This window comes from Ranitomeya imitator, chromosome 1 (assembly GCF_032444005.1).
Source record: "Ranitomeya imitator isolate aRanImi1 chromosome 1, aRanImi1.pri, whole genome shotgun sequence".
NCBI classification, from domain to species: domain Eukaryota; kingdom Metazoa; phylum Chordata; class Amphibia; order Anura; family Dendrobatidae; genus Ranitomeya; species Ranitomeya imitator.
In genome coordinates this window covers 937,482,319-937,502,371 of record NC_091282.1, presented here as the reverse complement: position 1 = coordinate 937,502,371, position 20,053 = coordinate 937,482,319, and the positions used below count along the sequence as shown (strand labels likewise).

At 42.3% G+C, this 20,053-nt stretch overlaps 1 protein-coding gene and 1 non-coding gene across 2 annotated transcripts in view; both read left to right on the top strand.

Annotated features, from left to right (window-relative positions):
• EIF4E (eukaryotic translation initiation factor 4E) overlaps window positions 1–19,831 on the top strand; it is a 48,922-nt gene extending 29,091 nt beyond the window's left edge. Inside the window, exons 3-7 of the mRNA XM_069743610.1 lie at window positions 2,490–2,585; window positions 4,067–4,130; window positions 7,762–7,875; window positions 16,585–16,724; window positions 18,659–19,831. Coding sequence (XP_069599711.1) covers window positions 2,490–2,585; window positions 4,067–4,130; window positions 7,762–7,875; window positions 16,585–16,724; window positions 18,659–18,773 — 529 coding nt within the window. The 3' untranslated portion in view covers window positions 18,774–19,831. The remainder of the gene's footprint in view (window positions 1–2,489; window positions 2,586–4,066; window positions 4,131–7,761; window positions 7,876–16,584; window positions 16,725–18,658) is intronic.
• Window positions 8,538–8,672, top strand: LOC138660511 (small Cajal body-specific RNA 15). The gene has a single exon (XR_011317901.1). It is a non-coding gene; the product is annotated as a small Cajal body-specific RNA 15 (non-coding RNA).
• Window positions 19,832–20,053: the final 222 nt, after the last annotated feature.

The following is a 20,053-nucleotide window of genomic DNA, read 5'->3' as shown; positions in this document are numbered from 1 at the left end:
GAGCGGAGCACTGGACGGAGGGGAGCCGGAGCAGTGTACCGGCCAGATCGGGGGGCTGGGGGGGCGATCGGTGGGGTGGGGGCACATTAGTATTTCCAGCCATGGCCGATGATATTTCAGCATCGGCCATAGCTGGATTGTAATATTTCACCCGTTATAATAGGTGAAATATTACAAATCGCTCTGATTGGCAGTTTCACTTTCAACAGCCAATCAGAGCGATCGTAGCCACGAGGGGGTGAAGCCACCCCCCCCTGGGCTAAACTACCACTCCCCCTGTCCCTGCAGATCGGGTGAAATGGGAGTTAACCCTTTCACCGGATCTGCAGGGACGCGATCTTTCCATGACGCCACATAGGCGTCATGGGTCAGATTGGCACCGACTTTCATGATGCCTACGTGGCGTCATGGGTCGGGAAGGGGTTAACAAAACAAAAAAAAGTTACCAATGGAGTCCCCTGCCACACCAGTGCTCTCCATCTGGACTGGAAGTGATGATGTCCCAATTCCCAGTCTCCTTGGCCTGCACCTAGTCCTGAAATGTGCTCTTACATACATGTTCAATGTTTTTTACTCCAAATGTCTAAAATGTTGTTTCCCAAATGTTGAGAACCCTCTAATGGTAGTACAGTAAGGCTATGTGTACACGTTCAGGAATTTTCGCGTTTTTTCGCTATAAACCCGCGAAAAACAGCATACATTAAGTATCCTATTTATTAGAATGCATTCCGCATTTTTTTGTGCACATGCTGCGTTTTTTTCCATGGCGGAATCGCATTCCGGAAAAAAAACGCAGCATGTTCATTCCTTGTGCGGAATCGCGGGGATTACGCACACATAGGAATGCATTGATCTGCTTACTTCCCGCATGGGGCTATGCCCACCATGCGGGAAGTAAGCGGATCATGTGCAGATGGTACCCAGGGTGGAGGGGAGGAGCCTCTCCTCCAGGCCCTGGGAACCATATAATTGTTAAAAAAAAAAAAAAAAAAAAATTTCAATAAAAAAATCATGATATCTTCACCTTCTGGCGGTCTGGCAGTCTTCCTGCTCCTTGCGCTGCTCGCGTTCCCAATAATGCCTAACGGCAATGACCCCAGATGACGTAGCGGTCTCGTGAGACTGCTACATAATCACAGGTCATTCTCGCAATGCATTACAAGGAGCGGGAAGACTGCCAGGGCCGCCTGAAGGTGAGAATATCATGATTTTTTATTATTTTTAACATTAGATCTTTTTACTATTGATGCTGCATTGGCAGCATCAATAGTAAAAAGTTGGTCACACTTGTCAAACACTATGTTTGACAAGTGTGACCAACCTGTCAATCAGTTTTCCAAGCGATGCTAATTACACTTGCAAAACGCTAGTGTTTAGCAGGAAACGCATGCCAATTCCGCATGCGTTTATCCCGCGGCAGGGAGTTCCGGAATTGCTGCGGAAATTTCATGTGCACATACCCTAACAGCTATCATGAACTGGTGCTATGAGGTCTCATAAAAATATCCATCTTTATTAAACAGAGTGCCCTAAAAAAAGAGAGGGGACCGATACACACAATGTTTTATAGATTTAACAAGATACTGAGATGAAGTACTAAAATCCTCGGGTCAACAAGGTGCATTCCTAGATTGCCAGAGAGCACTGTCTACCCATCTAGGAGGAGTGTACTTAGTGATGTGAATGTGAGGGGATGTGTGTGGCTGGGTCAAAAGCAAATAAATGTTAGAACTCTTTAATGCTTTGTGCAGCGAGTACATTTTTGCTGAGCTCTGGTGGACATCACGCTTAGTGTATACAGTATATCATTTTCAAGTTTAGGAAAAATGTATTTTGCACTTTCAATCGATTGCATTAAAGGGAACCTGTCACCCCCAAAATCGAAGGTGAGCTAAGCCCACTGGCATCATGGGCTTATCTACAGCATTCTGTAATGGTGTAGATAAGCCCCTGATGTATCCTGAAAGATGAGAAAAAGAGGTTAGATTATACTCACCCAAGGGCGGTCCGATCCGATGGGTGTCGTGGTCCGGTCCGGGGCCTCCCATCTTCCTAGGATGACGTCCTCTTCTGGTCTTCATTCTGCGGCTCTGGCGTACTTTGTCTGGCCTGTTGAGGGCAGAGCAAAGTACTGCAGTGCGCAGGCGCCGGGAAAGGTCAGAGGCCCTGCACACTGCAGTACTGTGCTCTGCCCTCAACAGGGCAGACAAAGTACGCTGGAGCCCAGCGTGAAGACAAAAAGAGGACATCATCCTATGAAGATGGGAGGCCCCGGTCCGGACCGTAGAGGGACTGCCCTTGTGTGAGTATAATCTAAACTCTTTTTCTCATCTTTCAGGATTTATCGGTGGCTTATCTATAGCCTTACAGAATGCTGTAGATAAGCCCCTGATGCCGGTGGGCTTAGCTCATCTTCCATTTTGGGGGTGACAGGTTCCCTTTAACTGTTCTCTACATTCACGCTGCCCTATTCCATTAATATTTCACAGATGGGCCTTGTGGTTCTTCAAAAATGACAAAAGCAAAACCTGGCAAGCCAACCTTCGCCTAATTTCAAAGTTTGACACAGTTGAAGATTTTTGGGCGTAAGTATCCACGTATTTGATTACGACGGCCTTTTCTGAATGCCCCATGTAGACACTGTACAGATTATACCTCGTATTGTCCCATTTGTTACAGTAGTTTAGTGCCCATGTCGGGGGTGGGGTGGGGGGGGGGGGCTGAAGTCTGATAAAACGGGCAAAAAGTCATGTTAGCCCAAATAAATGACATGGTAGTTAACAGCTTCCCGCATTAGGACATGATTAAATATCCTGGACAGGGGTAGGGATCCACCAGTGTGCAGCGGGTTGAGGAGCTGAGCTCCTACAACACGTGGTTGATGTTGGCCATGTTACATCTAAGGTTCGGTGGCTGCTCTTAATCATTTAGAGGCTGCTGCCTATCTCTGATGGGTTACCATGCCATTTGGGGGCCAGCTGAAGGTCCTATTGGTACCCCTGTGAAGATCAGCCATAGTCTGTGCTCTATATGATTTCATCGATACACTGCAGTAATGTGGTACAAGCCATGGAGAATAAAAATGGGGGGGAAGACGCAAATAAAATTATTACATCCCTTTGCCCCCACTAAAAATAAAGGCAAAAAAAAATCAGTACTTGTATAAAAATGTTGTATCGAAGCTTTTTTTTCTGTCGCCTCACGCTCCTAGAGAAAAAAAAAGTCGCATGCACCCCTAAGGCCCCTTTCACACATCAGTTTTTCATAATCCGTTGGCTCATTGCAGATTGTGAATAACCGATGCGACGGATTAGTTTTTTTCGATGGATCGGACTAGTGGATCTGGCTAAATAAATCGGAGCATGCTCGGTTAAATAAAACGGAATCCGTCATTTGACAGATCCTGTGCCCATAGGCTTCCATTCGAGCAAACGACGGTCGCGTTTTTTCGATGTACACAAAAAACGTTACTTTGTCGGTTTCCTCCGGACAAACAATTTTCTATGGATCCGGCAAACGACAGATGAAATGTGTGGCCATCCGTCGCAATCCGTCACTAATACAAGTCTGAGAAAAAAAAATGGATCTGTCGGCATCAGTCGCCAGAGCCGTTTTTTTTTTCAAAATTCGACGGATTGCGACTGACTGCAAAAAACTGATGTGTGAAAGGGGCCTAAGTAAGATCAACAAAAACGTTACATAGCAGAATCATTCTCACAGCTACCTCAATGGAAAATTGAAAATGTTAGGAGTCTCGGAAAATGGCGACACATAGCAAAGGTGTGTTTTGTTTATTTAAAAAATACAGACCGCTTTGTGCTTTGCCACTCTGTTTGCCCATGTCTATTGATACCGTGTAAAGTGGGAGGGGGGCTGTTAGAACAACATTTATATGTTAGGCCTGCACAGCTTAGTCTCGTGGGTTTTTCTGTTTGTTTTTGTTTTTTTCATTTTGAAGATATCTTGTTATGAGACACCATGGTCCTAATTATGAAAGTGAAGCGTGCATCTTATAGGTTTGTCATTGCAGTCCTGACTTTTATGACTTTTTTCTTCTCCCTCCCAGGCTATACAATCACATTCAGTTGTCTAGTAACTTAATGTCAGGTTGTGACTACTCCCTCTTTAAGGTAAGTTTTACACTATATAGGATGGCTGATTACTGATAGCGATTTTGTGTCTAGCATAGAATTGTTTAAAAAAATTTAAAAAAATTAGTGTTTTTGATTCAGGCAGTATGAACCATCTGACAAATTCCCTTTAAATCGCAACTTTAATTTTTAGTCATGGGATCAGTGCCCTCTAAGATAGTCATTTAAAATAACAATGGATTAAAGTGTACATATTAGCTATTTAAGAAACACTGCTGTGAATAGTGTTGGTAAAATTGTCTTCCTTTTAAAGCATACTTGTAAAACTTTTTAAACCGTGGGCTAAATCTGGCCTTCAGAGTGATTTATATTTGGCCTGGGATGCCGGCATCACCCCCTTCCCCCGTCTGACATTGCACTTTCAACTGTATCTGCATTCTGGATGCCGTTACAGGTGAAAGCAATGACGGAAGAGGGAAACCATCCGCTCCCTACTACATCTTTCTCCCTCTGCGTTTGACATCTCCGTGCATCAGGTGCGATGACGTCACTATGTCACTCCTGCACGTCATAATTGCCTTGTAATGTTTTCATTTCCTGTTCTGTCCAGATGTCACCATATCCCACCAAGTGATGGGTGTCTCAATATGGAAACTGCTGTGCTGTACCACCAGTGGAGCACCTCACACACACACTCACTCTCTTGCGCAGTACCACCAGCGGAATGCCGTCGCAAACATGCCGCCGCCGGAATTAGTCGAATGATTCACTGACTGCCGCCATCTTTGTACAGGAGGAGCGCATGCACAGTTTTAATGTGACCACAGCTATCTGTCTGCATAAAGATTACAGCTGTCTGATTTACTGCACCTGCACAAATTCTGCACAGGTTCAGTGAATCATTCGGCTAATCCCGGCGGCAGATGTGCGACATGTGACCGGCTTCCTCTGCCCGTAGACATTAAAGGGGTTTTCACATGAACAAAAGTTCATTTTAAAAATTTATTGTGTCTGACTGTGTACGGAGCATACCACATCTCCTGGGCAGGGAGGAAGCAAAAGACAATACTGACATTACAGGAGGGGATCACAGAGGATTCATTTTGTGAGGTAAAATATTTTACCTCACATAATGTATCCTCTGCGATCTCCTGCTGTAATGTCAGTATTGTCTTTTGCTTCCTCCCCTGCCCAGGAGATGTATGTTCGGTACATGATCAGACACAACCAATTTTTGAAATTAACTTTTGTTCATGGGAAAACCCCTTTAAAAAGCAAATATCAACGCCAACATGGCTCCTCATGAAAAGTATGACAATGAAAGGAAAGCAGCAGAGGCACAACGTCGATGACAACAATGGGCAAATGAGACTCTTGAAGAGCAACAGCGTCGCTGGGACAAAAACAACGCATATAAGCGTAGGCATCAAGCACATGAGTCCCCTGATGTAAAAGTCATTAGATAATCAAAGGATGCCATTAGGCAACAACAGCACCGCATGCATGCCCCCATCGTGACATTACCGCCCTCCCGATGCGTTACCATTGTGCCTCCATTCTAGTTGTATTAAAAAATCAATACTTTATTAATAATTATACAGAGAAAGTAACTACAGACTAACAACACAAAATCCAGAAATGATACTTGTACAGAGAGAACAGACAACTGTAATAACACCATGGGCCTATAGAGCAAATACCCCCATACATAGATAAGGTGCAGCGTATAACGGAAAGATGCTTAGTGCAGCATAAGGTGCCAGAATGTATATAGCTCAATTCCTGTCTGGGGTAAAAAAACTCTGTATACGATATGTAACCTATGGGGCCAAAAAGTAAATAACTGGGCAAAGTGCACCGCTCATCTTACCCATTGATATGTGCCAGTGTCTGTCTCAGCAGCAGCCCCGACGCGCGTTTCGCGTTGGGCTTCCTCACGCGTCGGGGCTGCTGCTGAGACAGACACTGGCACATATCAATGGGTAAGATGAGCGGTGCACTTTGCCCAGTTATTTACTTTTTGGCCCCATAGGTTACATATCGTATACGGAGTTTTTTACCCCAGACAGGAATTGAGCTATATACATTCTGGCACCTTATGCTGCACTAAGCATCTTTCCGTTATACGCTGCACCTTATCTATGTATGGGAGTATTTGCTCTATAGGCCCATGGTGTTATTACAGTTGTCTGTTCTCTCTGTACAAGCATCATTTCTGGATTTTGTGTTGTTAGTCTGTAGTTACTTTCTCTGTATAATTATTAATAAAGTATTGATTTTTTAATACAAGTATATGGGACTTCTTACTCCATGGAGTTTTGTAGGATTGATAGTTTCGGAGTGTCCTGGTTACCTTGTTAATGTCCTAATTTATATGGGATGTTATCCTGGCACTTATTTATAAGATATGTATCAGTGGTATCTGTTCTTTGTGCCTCCATTCTAGGCGGCATGTGGAGCCCGTTATATTGTATGGGGAGGGCTGTGTGGGGCCCGTTATGCTGTATGGGGAGGACCATGTGGGGGTCACCGTACTGTTCATATGGAGAGTGTCATACTGTGCTTGGGGACACTTTTGTTGGCATCATACTTTATGGGGGCAATGCAAAAGCAATCTAGAGGTTTCAATAAAAGGGCTGCAGAAAGTTGAGATGCTCTTGTGACCCACCGAATATTAAAGGGGAGTTACCATCTCCAAGATCCTATCACAATATGTAGTAGGTGTAATAATAAATACCTCCAGTTAAAGATGTAGTATAGTTTTTCCGATTTGCTATGTCTTTCCTTGTGTAGGGCATTGAAGGACCTTGGGTATTCATGGTTACGACCTCTAGCACATATCTGTCACTATATCAGTGGTCCTATCCATGGATACCTAAGGTTCTGCATTGCCTGCACATGAGGAAAGACACATGGCAAATCAGAAACCGTACTACATTTCTAATAGGTGTGATATTATTAAATATCTCCGACTACATATTGGGATCAGAGATTGCAATATCCTTTGGGCCACATGATGTCTATATACGACCCTGCTCATGAGGAAATACCCAATGCTTCAGTCATGTGAACTAAGATCTATTAATTAAATTGCACTTTGTTTGTGGGGCAACTCCTTTAAGATTTTCAGAAGAAAAGGTTTATATTTGATTAGAAGTAAAAACTTCCTCAATTGTAGACTATTTTTTTTTTTTTATAAATATCAAGGTTGGCACCATACTTTGTTTGTTTTTAATTTTGGTCCTCTGTGTACTTGAATTTGACATCCCTGCTTTAAAGGGAGTCTGTCACCCCCAAAACTCAAATTAAACTATTTAGACATTGCTGAAGGGGGCTTAGCTAAGCTTCTTCCCTTGGCCTTCTTCACTCTTATTTCTCCTGTATGTTGGAGAAATGGAAGAAGTAAAGTCCACTTGGCATAACAATGCCACAGAAACCCCGTCATACCCAGCAGATGAATGTTACTTTTATTTTATTAGGAGGACAACGTCCTTTATAAAGTGGACAGCCCCTTTAAGCTCCTAGACCTGGTTATGGTTCATGCAGCTCATAAGAACGTGATAGATGATTTGCCTCTTGGGCTGCTATAATAAGGTTGAAGACCAGTCATGTCTTGTTTTAGCCCTCACTGTATTATGTCAACCTGAAATTTTACTTTTTTTCCCTCCAGGATGGAATTGAGCCCATGTGGGAGGACGAGAAGAATAAGCGTGGAGGAAGATGGCTAATTACCCTGAATAAGCAGCAAAGAAGAAATGACTTGGATCGCTTTTGGTTAGAAACGGTAGGTTTTTATTTCCATCATGCTTTAAGTGGTTTAGAGAAAACCTTACGTCCACCAAACAATACACAGCTGAGTCACACACCACAGCTGAGAAGGGTAACAATGCTGTGGCAGATTCTACTCCAAAGCAAACTACTGACACCAGTGAATTTGTACCATATCCCTTAAAAGGGGTGTCCAGTGAACAAGTTATCAGATATCCGCAGGAATGGTGGGTGACCCACTGATGGGCCCAGCGCCTATCAACAGACCAAGGAATATTTATGCTTATCAGGGAACTTTCATCCCATTACGTCCAACTGCTGCTCCATCCATTCTTTGTGAGGCTTCCAGAAAAAGCCGAGCACAGCTCAAGTGCAATGCAATTGGATACAAGTTCCACCTGCTGATGGCTGCAGATCCCATCGGTCAGACCCACCACCGATCTGTCCTGTGGGTAGGTGATAAGTTGTTTTCACCTGAGATCACCTTTAACAGCTTTGTCATTTTTGATGCACTAAACACATGTAGACAGAATCATGGTAATGGCAGCTTCAAATCTGATGACCAACTGTGCTTGGATTTTCATCTTGACCTGACCTGATGGACATTTATTGCTAAGCATTTTTAAGATCTTTGTAAACTGTATTTATATTTGTGTAATGTGTCGTCTTCTGCACGCATTGGAGGACTAAGAAAGTAAAGCTAAATCAGTTGTATGGCTTTTACTGATACTATCCTCCTATAAAAAACAAAATGGTAGAGGAACAGGCCTGGTTTCAAGACCAACTCAGTGCCTACTTAATCTACCAACATTATTTTCTAAGCATTGGTTACATTAATGTATTTTGATATCAAATATTTTGATGAATTTGTAGCATTAAAAAAGTATACATTAAGTATCTTTTTCCCACTTGCCAAATTGCTTTTCTCACACTCTAAAAAGTCAAATAAAAATGTATTCTGTAAACAATGTTAACCCCTTCATGACATGCGTCGTACATGTACGGTGCGTGTTGAGTATTCCCCTTTAATGTAGGCTCCGGCGCTGAGCCCACATCTTTTCCGGCACATGTCATCTGATTTCAACAGCTGACATGTGCCCCTAACAGTTGCGGGTGGAATTGCGATACACCCACAGCTATTAACCTGTTAAGTGCCGCTCCAGGAGACACCTGTGGTTGTCCTTGCCAGATAGCTCAATGCCACCCAGTGGTTGGCACTCATAGCAAGTGAGCATTTCTGATACACAGAGCAGGATGATCGCAGCTTCTAGTCTCCCATGGAGACTATTGAAGCAAGTGTAAAGTTTAAAAAAAAAAAAAATAGTTCAAATCGCCCCCCATTTGCCCCATTCAAAATAAAACCATTAACAAAATACATATTTGCTATTACCGCGTTCAGAATTGCCCGATCTAGCAATATCTAAAAATAATGAATCCGATCGGTAAATGGTGTAATGAGGAAAAAATCTAAATGCCAGAATTGTTTTTTTTTAGTTACTGCGAAATTGTGATAACTGGCAATCAAAAGATCGTATCTACATCAAAATAGTATCAATAAAAACCTCAGCTCGTCGCGCAAAAAATAAACCCTCACTGAGCCCCAGATCCTGAAAAATGGAGATGCTACGGCATCTCAGAAAATGACAATTTTTTTTTTTTTAACACTGGATTTTTTTTTCACCACTTAAATAAAAAAGAACCTAGACATTTTTGGTGTCTGTGATCTCGTAATGACCTGGAGAATCATAACAGTAGGTCAGTTTTAGCATTTAGTGAACTTATCACGTCTGGATTTTTTTTTCCTGTTTTCCAGTACACTATATGATAAAATCAATGGTGTTCAAAAGTACAGCTCGTCCCGCACAAAACATGCCCTCACACTGCCATATTGACGAAAAAATGAAACGTTATGGCCCTGGGAAGGAGGGCAAAGAAACAAACGGGAAATGGCCCGTTTGAAGCGGTTAACCCCTTTCTGCCATTGGACGTAATATTCCGTCCATGTGGGGTGGGCCTTAATTCCCAAGGACGGAATATTACGTTCAGCGCGATCGGCCGCGCTCACGGGGGGAGCGCCGCCGATCGCGGCCGGGTGTCAGCTGCTTATCGCAGCTGACATCCGGCACTATGTGCCAGGAGCGGTCACGGACCGCCCCCGGCACATTAACCCCCGGCACACCGCGATCAAACATGATCGCGATGTGCCGGCGGTGCAGGGAAGCATCGCGCAGGGAGGGGGCTCCCTGCGGGCTTCCCTGAGACCCCCGCAGCAACGCGATGTGATCGCGTTGCTCCGGGGGTCTCCTACCTCCCTCCCTGCAGTAAGTCCCGGATCCAAAATGGCCGCGGATCCGGGTCCTGCAGGGAGGGAGGTGGCTTACCAAGTGCCTGCTCAGAACAGGCACTTGGTAACGCTGCACTGCTCTCAGACAGATCGGTGATCTGTCAGAGTGCTGTGCAAACTGGCAGATCACCGATCTGTATTGTCCCCCCCTGGGGCAAAGTAAAAAAGTAAAAAAAAAAATTTCCAAGTGTGTAAAAAAAAAAAAAAAAAAAAAAAAAAAAAAATCCTAAATAATGAAAAAAAATATATATATTATTCCCATAAATACATTTCTTTATCTAAATAAAAAAAACAAAACAATAAAAGTACACATATTTAGTATCTCCGCGTCCGTAACGACCCGACCTATAAAACTGGCCCACTAGTTAACCCCTTCAGTAAACACCGTAAGAAAAAAAAAAAAAAAAAACGAGGCAAAAAACAACGCTTTATTATCATACCGCCAAACATAAAGTGGAATAACACGCGATCAAAAAGACGGATATAAATAACCATGGTACCGCTGAAAGCGTCATATTGTCCCGCAAAAAAAGAGCCGCCATACAGCATCATCAGCAAAAAAATAAAAAAGTTATAGTCCTGAGAATAAAGCGATGCAAAAATAATTATTTTTTTCTATAAAATAGTTTTTATCGTATAAAAGCGCCAAACCATAAAAAAATGATATAAATGAGGTATCGCTGTAATCGTACTGACCTGAAGAATAAAACTGCTTTATCAATTTTACCAAACGCGGAACGGTATAAACGCCTCCCCCAAAAGAAATTCATGAATAGCTGGTTTTTGGTCATTCTGCCTCACAAAAATCGGAATAAAAAGCGATCAAAAAATGTCACGTGCCCGAAAATGTTACCAATAAAAACGTCAACTCGTCCCGCAAAAAACAAGACCTCACATGACTCTGTGGACTCAAATATGGAAAAATTATAGCTCTCAAAATGTGGTAACGCAAAAAATATTTTTTGCAATAAAAAGCGTCTTTCAGTGTGTGACGGCTGCCAATCATAAAAATCCGCTAAAAAACCCACTATAAAAGTAAATGAAAAAAATGTATTTATTTCCATTTTCCCATTAGGGTTAGGGCTAGGGTTAGGGTTAGGGCTAGGGTTAGGGCTAGGGCTAGGGTTAGGGCTAGGGTTAGGGCTAGGGTTAGGGCTAGGGTTAGGGCTAGGGCTAGGGTTAGGGCTAGGGTTAGGGCTAGGATTAGGGCTAGGGTTAGGGCTAGGGTTAGGGCTAGGGTTAGGGCTAGGGTTAGGGCTAGGGTTAGGGTTAGGGCTAGGGTTAGGGTTGGGGTTAGGGTTAGGGCTAGGATTAGGGCTAGGGCTAGGGTTAGGGCTAGGATTAGGGCTAGGGTTAGGGCTAGGGTTAGGGCTAGGGTACGGGCTAGGGTTAGGGCTAGGGTTAGGGTTAGGGCTAGGGTTAGGGTTAGGGCTAGGGTTAGGGTTGGGGTTAGGGTTAGGGCTAGGGTTAGGGCTAGGGTTAGGGCTAGGGTTAGGGCTAGGATTAGGGCTAGGGTTAGGGCTAGGGTTAGGGCTAGGGTTAGGGCTAGGGTTAGGGCTAGGGTTAGGGCTAGGGTTAGGGTTAGGGCTAGGGTTAGGGTTGGGGTTAGGGCTAGGGTTAGGGTTGGGGCTAGGGTTAGGGCTAGGGTAAGGGCTAGGGTTAGGGTTAAGGCTACAGTTAGGGTTGGGGCTAAAGTTAGGGTTAGGGTTTGGATTACATTTGCGATTGGGATTAGGATTAGGGGTGTGTCTGGGTTAGAGGTGTGGTTAGGGTTACCGTTGGGATTAGGGTTAGGGGTGTGTTTGGATTAGGGTTTCAGTTATAATTGGGGGGTTTCCACTATTTAGGCACATCAGGGGGATCTCCAAACGCGACATGGCGACCGATCTCAATTCCATCCAATTCTGCATTGAAAAAGTAAAACAGTGCTCCTTCCCTTCCGAGCTCTCCCGTGTGCCCAAACAGGAGTTTACCCCAACATATGGGGTATCAGCGTACTCAGGACAAATTGGACAAAAACTTTTGGGGTCCAATTTCTCCTGTTACCCTTGGGAAAATACAAAACTGGGGGCTAAAAAATAATTTTTGTGGGAAAAAAAGAGATTTTTTATTTTCACGGCTCTGCGTTATAAACTGTAGTGAAACACTTGGGGGCTCAAAGTTCTCACAACACATCTAGATAAGTTCGTGGGGGGGTCTAGTTTCCAACATGGGGTCACTTGTGGGGGTTTCTACTGTTTAGGTATATTAGGGGCTCTGCAAACGCAATGTGACGCCTGCAGACCATTCCATTTAAGTCTGCATTCCAAATGGCGCTCCTTCCCTTCCGAGCCCTCCCATGCGCCCAAACGCTGGTTCACCCCACATATGGGGTATCAACGCACTCAGGACAAATTGGACAACAACTTTTGGGGTCCAATTTCTCCTTTTACCCTCGAGAAAATACAAAACTGGGGGCTAAAAAATAATTTTGAGGGGAAATTTTTTATTTTATTTTCACGGCTCTGCGTTATAAACTGTAGTGAAATACTTGGGGACTCAAAGTTCTCACAACACATCTAAATAAGTTCCTTGGGGGGTCTAGTTTCCAATATGGGGTCACTTGTGGGGGGTTTCTACTGTTTAGGTACATTAGGGGCTCTGCAAACACAATGTGACGCCTGCAGACCATTCCATCTAAGTCTGTATTCCAAATGGCTCTCCTTCCCTTCCGAGCCCTCCCATGCGCCCAAACGCTGGTTCTCCCCCACATATAGGGTATCAGCGCACTCAGGACAAATTGCACAACAACTTTTGGGGTCCAATTTCTCCTGTTACCCTCAGGAAAATACAAAACTGGGGGCTAAAAAATTATTTTTGTGGGAAAAAAATTTTGTTTTATTTTTACGGCTCTGCATTATAAACTTCTGTGAAGCTCTTATTGGGTCAAAGTGCTCACCACACATCTAGATAAGTTCCTTAGGGGGTCTACTTTTCAAAATGGTGTCACTTGTGGGGGGTTTCAATGTTTAGGTACATCAGTGGCTCTCCAAACGCAACATGGCGTCCAATCTCAATTCCTGTCAATTTTGCATTGAAAGGTCAAACGGCGCTCCTTCCCTTCCGAGCTCTCCCATGCGCCCAAACAATGGTTTACCCCCACATATGGGGTATCAGAGTACTCAGGACAAATTGTGCCACAACTTTTGTGGTCCAATTTCTTCTCTTACCATTGGGAAAATAAAAAATTGGGGGCGAAAAGATAATTTTTGTGAAAAAAAAATGATTTCTTATTTTTACGGTTCTGCATTATAAACTTCTGTGAAGCACTTGGTGGGTCAAAGTGCTCACCACACCTCTAGATAAGTTCCTTAGGGGGTCTACTTTCCAAAATGGTGTCACTTGTGGGGGGTTTCAATGTTTAGGCACATCAGTGGCTCTCCAAACGCAACATGGCGTCTCATCTCAATTCCTGTCAATTTTGCATTGAAAGGTCAAACGGCGCTCCTTCCCTTCCGAGCTCTCCCATGCGCCCAAACAATGGTTTACCCCCACATATGGGGTATCAGAGTACTCAGGACAAATTGTGCCACAACTTTTGTGGTCCAATTTCTTCTCTTACCATTGGGAAAATAAAAAATTTGGGGCGAAAAGATAATGTTTGTGAAAAAAAATGATTTTTTATTTTTACGGTTCTGCATTATTAACTTCTGTGAAGCACTTGGTGGGTCAAAGTGCTCACCACACCTCTAGATAAGTTCCTTAGGGGGTCTACTTTCCAAAATGGTGTCACTTGTGGGGGGTTTCAATGTTTAGGCACATCAGTGGCTCTCCAAACGCAACATGGCGTCCCATCTCAATTCCAGTCAACTTTGCATTGAAAAGTCAAATGGCGCTCCTTCCCTTCCGAGCTCTGCCATGCGCACAAACTGTGGTTTACCCCCACATATGGGGTATCAGCGTACTCAGGACAAATTGTACAACAACTTTTGGGGTCCATTTTCTCCTGTTACCCTTGGCAAAATAAAACAAATTGGAGCTGAAGTAAATTTTTTGTGAAAAAAAGTTAAATGTTAATTTTTATTTAAACATTCCAAAAATTCCTGTGAAGCACCTGAAGGGTTAATAAACTTCTTGAATGTGGTTTTGAGAACCTTGAGGGGTGCAGTTTTTAGAATGGTGTCACACTTGGGTATTTTCTATCATATAGACCCCTCAAAATGACTTCAAATGAGATGTGGTCCCTAAAATAAAATGGTGTTGTAAAAATGAGAAATTGCTGGTCAACTTTTAACCCTTATAACTCCCTAACAAAAAAAAATTTTTGGTTCCAAAATTGTGCTGATGTAAAGTAGACATGTGGGAAATGTTACTTATTAAGTATTTTGTGTGACATATCTCTGTGATTTAATTGCATAAAAATTCAAAGTTGGAAAATTGCGAAATTTTCAAAATTTTCGCCAAATTTCCGTTTTTTTCACAAATAAACGCAGGTAATATCAAAGAAATTTTACCACTATCATGAAGTACAATATGTCACGAGAAAACAATGTCAGAATCACCGGGATCCGTTGAAGCGTTCCAGAGTTATAACCTCATAAAGGGACAGTGGTCAGAATTGTAAAAATTGACCCGGTCCATAACGTGCAAACCACCCTTGGGGGTAAAGGGGTTAAACACCAAAAATAAGGGATAAAAAAAAAAACGGAAGTCAAAATTGCCCTTTTTTCGATCGCTGCACTTATAATAAGTCATCATCTGTGCCCCAAAATGGTGTAAAGTCCTCACACATAACTATAACTGTAAAAAGAAGTTAAGCTTTTTGTTCATTTCTTTGTTTGTTTTTTTATTTCTGAATTTTTCTCACCACTAGAAGAGGAAATAAACATTTTGGTCTCGCTGTAATTGTACTGACTTTGAGAATGAAGTTTCTAGGTAATTTTTGCAACAGAATTGTTTTTCATGAAATCCAAAAGGGTGTTCGAGAGATTTATAATAGATATATATTTTTTTTCACCCAATATTTATTTATATTTTTTTACATGATTGGGTGAAAAACGCTGAAAGAATGGACCTATTGCAGATTTGACATTGCTTCAAGTGTGCAAGGAAAAAAATAAGCATCATGTACATGAGACTTCCGGAATCTCACTTGCTTTGCTGGTATTGTGAAATGCTGCATTTTTTCGGAATGTATGAACAATCTTTATGCCTTTCTTTATGCCTTTTTTTCTTTGTAGTGAATTGCAACGAAAAAAATGCAACAAATATTCGAATCCATGTTCCCATGTACAAATATGCCACAATGTTTTTCTGCACTAAAATACGCAAATACAATCTGCACTGATTACGGAGTTTTGGCTTGGTGGAGTTATCGATTGAGCATATCAGATTTTGGACTGACAGTCGCATTACTCTCCCTGAGATAAGCTTCCAATTTAACCATCTCATAGCTAGTGCTCCTGTGTATGGGGAGTCAGCCAAATGAACATCCAAAGCATTATTTGGCTGGCAGAGATCTCCTGTGTATGGCCAGCCTTACTGGAATTGTGGTTACCGGGAGTAAATCGACTTATTTCCTCTGGAGAGCCGGCGGCTTTCAGTCATGGAGATGGTGCACAGAGCAGGTATAGTTACTGCTCACTCGGTATACTACGAGCGGCAGCAGTAAACGCGCCATGCCACCTCTATTGACAGCTTGCTGTGCGCAGATGTGCTGCAGAGAAGTGCCAGAGCATGTTTACAGCCACTGCTCACAGCTGCCTCTGACTGAAAGCTGGCGGCTTCCAGGAGCAAATAAGTTAATTTTATCCCAGTAGCCACACTTTTAAGGAGAACCTGTCACCTGAATTTGGCGGGACCGGTTTTCGGTCATATGGGTGGAGTTTTCGGGTGTTTTACGGGCAAAGCCGGAAAGCATTAGTGCGCATGCGCTGGCGCACTATGTCCCGGAAGTATTTCGCTGTGTTCCGGGACCTAGTGCGCCGGCACATGTGCCTTGCGCAGGCATGTACTACGGAGGACAGAGAATGAACTTCAATCCAATATTGTGGCCAGCATGCAGCCAGCGGGTAAGGAAAGGGTGAATCAAACACCCAAAAACTCTGCCCATATGACCGATAACCGGTCCCGCCAAATTCAGGTGACGGGTTCCCTTTAAGGAAGGAAACCAGTCAGTATTATAACGCCATTTACTTGCAGATTAGCCCTGCAGGCTAATGTCGTTGTCCAAATTGACTTTTTTTTTTAGCAGTACTTCAGAGTGAACGATAGTGATTGCTAAACAGCCAAAAGGATTTTTCTCTTACAAAGTTTTTCTTTTATGTTATCTCTTGTACAATGGTTTTAGAAAAAAAATGCAAACTGTAGTTACTATTTCAGTGTGTTTTTTTTATTTTTTAGCTCATGTGCCTTATTGGAGAGTCCTTTGATGACTACAGTGATGATGTATGTGGAGCCGTTGTAAATGTTAGAGCAAAAGGAGATAAAATAGCAATTTGGACTACTGAATGTGAAAACAGGGACGCTGTTACACATATAGGGTAAGTCATAACATATTTAAGGATTATATGTGATTGTTATAGCAAATGTGATCAGTGGAGTTTTGTGTTGTGTTTTTAAATAAAATGTAAATTTTTGTAAAGCTGAAAAAGTTTTAAAAATGTGTGTGCCAGCGCTTTAGTGCCGGGTATGCAGGGTGTGGGCACTCTGGGTGTCTGACAACTGGAGCTGTGCTGCTATGCAGACACGTCTTAGGCTGCCGTCATACTAGCAGTATTTGGTCAGTATGTGTAAGCCATAACCAGGAGTGGGTGATAAATGCAGAAGTGGTGCTTATGTTTCTATTATACTTTTCCTCTATTTGTTCCACTCCTGGTTTTGGCTTACAAATACTGAGGTAAAATACTGACCAAATACTGATCGTGTGACGGCAGCCTAAGGCTGTCACTACACAGACAGACTGCCCGGATGGTGAATGTCTATGGGAGCTCTTAAGGGAGAATGTCAGTGTGTGATCAATTGTCTACAGGTAGCAGTGAAGTGACACTATTTTGACAGACCTGCAAAACTACAAACTTTCTGAGCTGATAGTAGGGAAATGGAGTATGCAGCATGGGGTGATCTGGGCTGCTATTATATTCACCGCAATGTAAGAAGAATGCAGGAACAGATGTAAAGTCTGGAGCAGCCAGTCCCCAATGACTGGCATTGGTCTAGTCTGTTACAGCTTTCTCTGCACGGATTTACATAATACAATACCAGCTAAGCAAATGAGATTTGGGCAAATGTCCTCTACCTGTTGCTGAAAATTGCTTTGCAGAAATTGACCCGCTGAGAAAATTATAAAATTTGCAGCATGTCAATGCATTATGCAAAATTCAGTGCAGGTTTCACCCTTTCCCATGGAAAAGCATAAAATCTAAGGCAATTGTGCAGAAACATCCACCCCAAAGGCACAACATGCGTGCGCAGCTTACGGGGATTTTCCAAGGCTCGGCAAGAGTAAGGCTACTTTCACACATCCATCACGCATAATCCGGCGGTGGGACGGATTGCTGGATCTGGCGCAATTAGTGTACAAACTGATTGCACCGGATCAGCTTTTCTTCTGGATCCGTGATAAAGATAATAAAGATGTAAAAAATCATGATATTCTCACCTGCCTGCGTCCCCGCAGCCTTCCCGCTCTTCACGATGCTTCTAGTCCCAGTAATGCATCGTGGCAGTGGCCTGTGATGACGTAGCGGTCTGGTGAGACCGCACATCATCTGAGGCCATGTGCATTACTGGGACCGGGAGCATCACGAAGAGTGGGAAGGCTGCGGGGGACGCAGGAAGGTGAGAATATCATGATTTTTTGTTTACATTTATCTTTTTTTTTTTTTTTTTTTTTTTTTTTACTATTGATGCTGCATAAGCAGCATCAATAGTAAAAAGAGAGAGCGAACAGGCCATGCGCATTTTGGAGGCTGGACTCCGGCGCCGGATATCGACATGTGGTGCATCTGGCTCCCATATGCGTCCATTGTTAGAAAAGCCGGACGGTGCAATCAGGTTTTTCGCCGCAACAAAAAGTTCCTCTGGATGTTTTCTCGGGCCACCGGACCGGCAAAAAACGGATGAAATGGTGGGACATCAGGCACAATCTGGCACTAATACAGCTCTATGAGAAAAAAACGGATTTGTTTTTTTTTTTTTGTAAATTCGCAGGATTGTGCCTGATGCAAAAAACCTCATGTGTGACAGTAGCCTAAGAATGTTCTAAAATAAAGGAAAATAACCACTACTTGCTGTGGGTCTCACTGATACGCATGCAATAGGCACTGCTGAGCGCATATATATATATATATATATATACATACATACATACATACATACATACATACATACATACATACATACATACATACATACATACTGTTGTTTTTTTTAAACAATGTATGTCTGATATTGTCCCATTTTATTTTTTTTCCAGGAGAGTTTACAAGGAAAGGTTAGGACTTCCCCCAAAAGTAGCACTTGGATACCAGTCCCATGCAGACACGGCTACTAAGAGCGGCTCCACCACTAAGAATAGATTTGTTGTGTAAGAAGACGCCTTCTGAGTAGGAGACTGCGTCAAGCAATCACGACTTGGGAGCTGTACCAAAGCCTCTACAAAAGCAGAGTGGACTGCATAAAAAAAATTGATTTCCACCTCAATATTGCTAAGAATTGTGAAGTCATTCGCCTTTTGTCTTGTGCTATGTTCAAATTTCCTCACATTTTATTTTTTTTATCTTATTTTTCATAAAATAAGTTGCCCAATCAGAACATTTCAACGTTCAAATGCCCTTCCTCCCAGTTATCTCATAGGTTGCCCGCTTCACTCAATAATAGAAATTATTTTTGCCTCCCTACAATTACAGACATTATCCAGAGCGTGCCCTTGCAACTCCCACAGGAAAATGAATCTTTACATTTGCATTGTATGCAGTTACAATAGTTTGCTGATTTGCAAGGCGGAGGATTAAAATGCATTCAAACTTATCTAGCGATTCATGGTTTGTTTTATTTTTTTTTTCTCATTTTAACAGCGTTGTTCTGGCTGTATTTTGTGCTGATGTTGGCTGCTAGGTTTAATTTATTTGTTCCCTCCTTGATAACATTAGTGATATTCTGATTTTTTTTTTTTCTTTCTTTTTTTTTTTTTTAGTTCATGTAACATTTGGTGATGGATCTGGGGGATAAAAAAAAAAAGCAAATTGGTTGAATAAAAGTGTTATTTTTTTGTGCGTTTAGAAACCTTCTTTAATTTAATTTTTTATTTTGTATGCCATTACAAAGCTTTGCTGCAAGTTTATGCATTTCAGTAGAATCGGTGATCTGTTTCTGTGATTTCTTAAACATAATTGTGGAATTTTTTTTTGTGTACATCATAATGACATTCCTTAATCCTTACTAGAAATAGTATGCCTTTGTTTTCTTTTTTTTCCTTTTTTTTTTTTTTTTGTATCCTATTGCATATTTTAACACATTGTATTAGACTATATTTTGCTTTGGTTATACAAGAAAAAATGGCTCAAGTAGCAAAGCAGTCACCATTCATATTAAGACAGTGTACAAAACTGTAAATAAAAGATGTACAGTGAATTGTCTTTTAGACAACTAGATTTGTCATTTTTTTTCCTTTCTATAAGAGGAATCACTCCCTTCAAAATGGCAATAGCGTATCCTCATATTTCTAGCCTTTTGTACACATTGGCATACATTGGGTTAAATAAGTAATTGAACACGTCACCCTGTTTTCTAAGTAAATTTTTCTAAAGGTGCTATTGACATGAAATTCTCGCAAGATGTCTGTAGCAACCCATCCAATTCAGACAGGCAA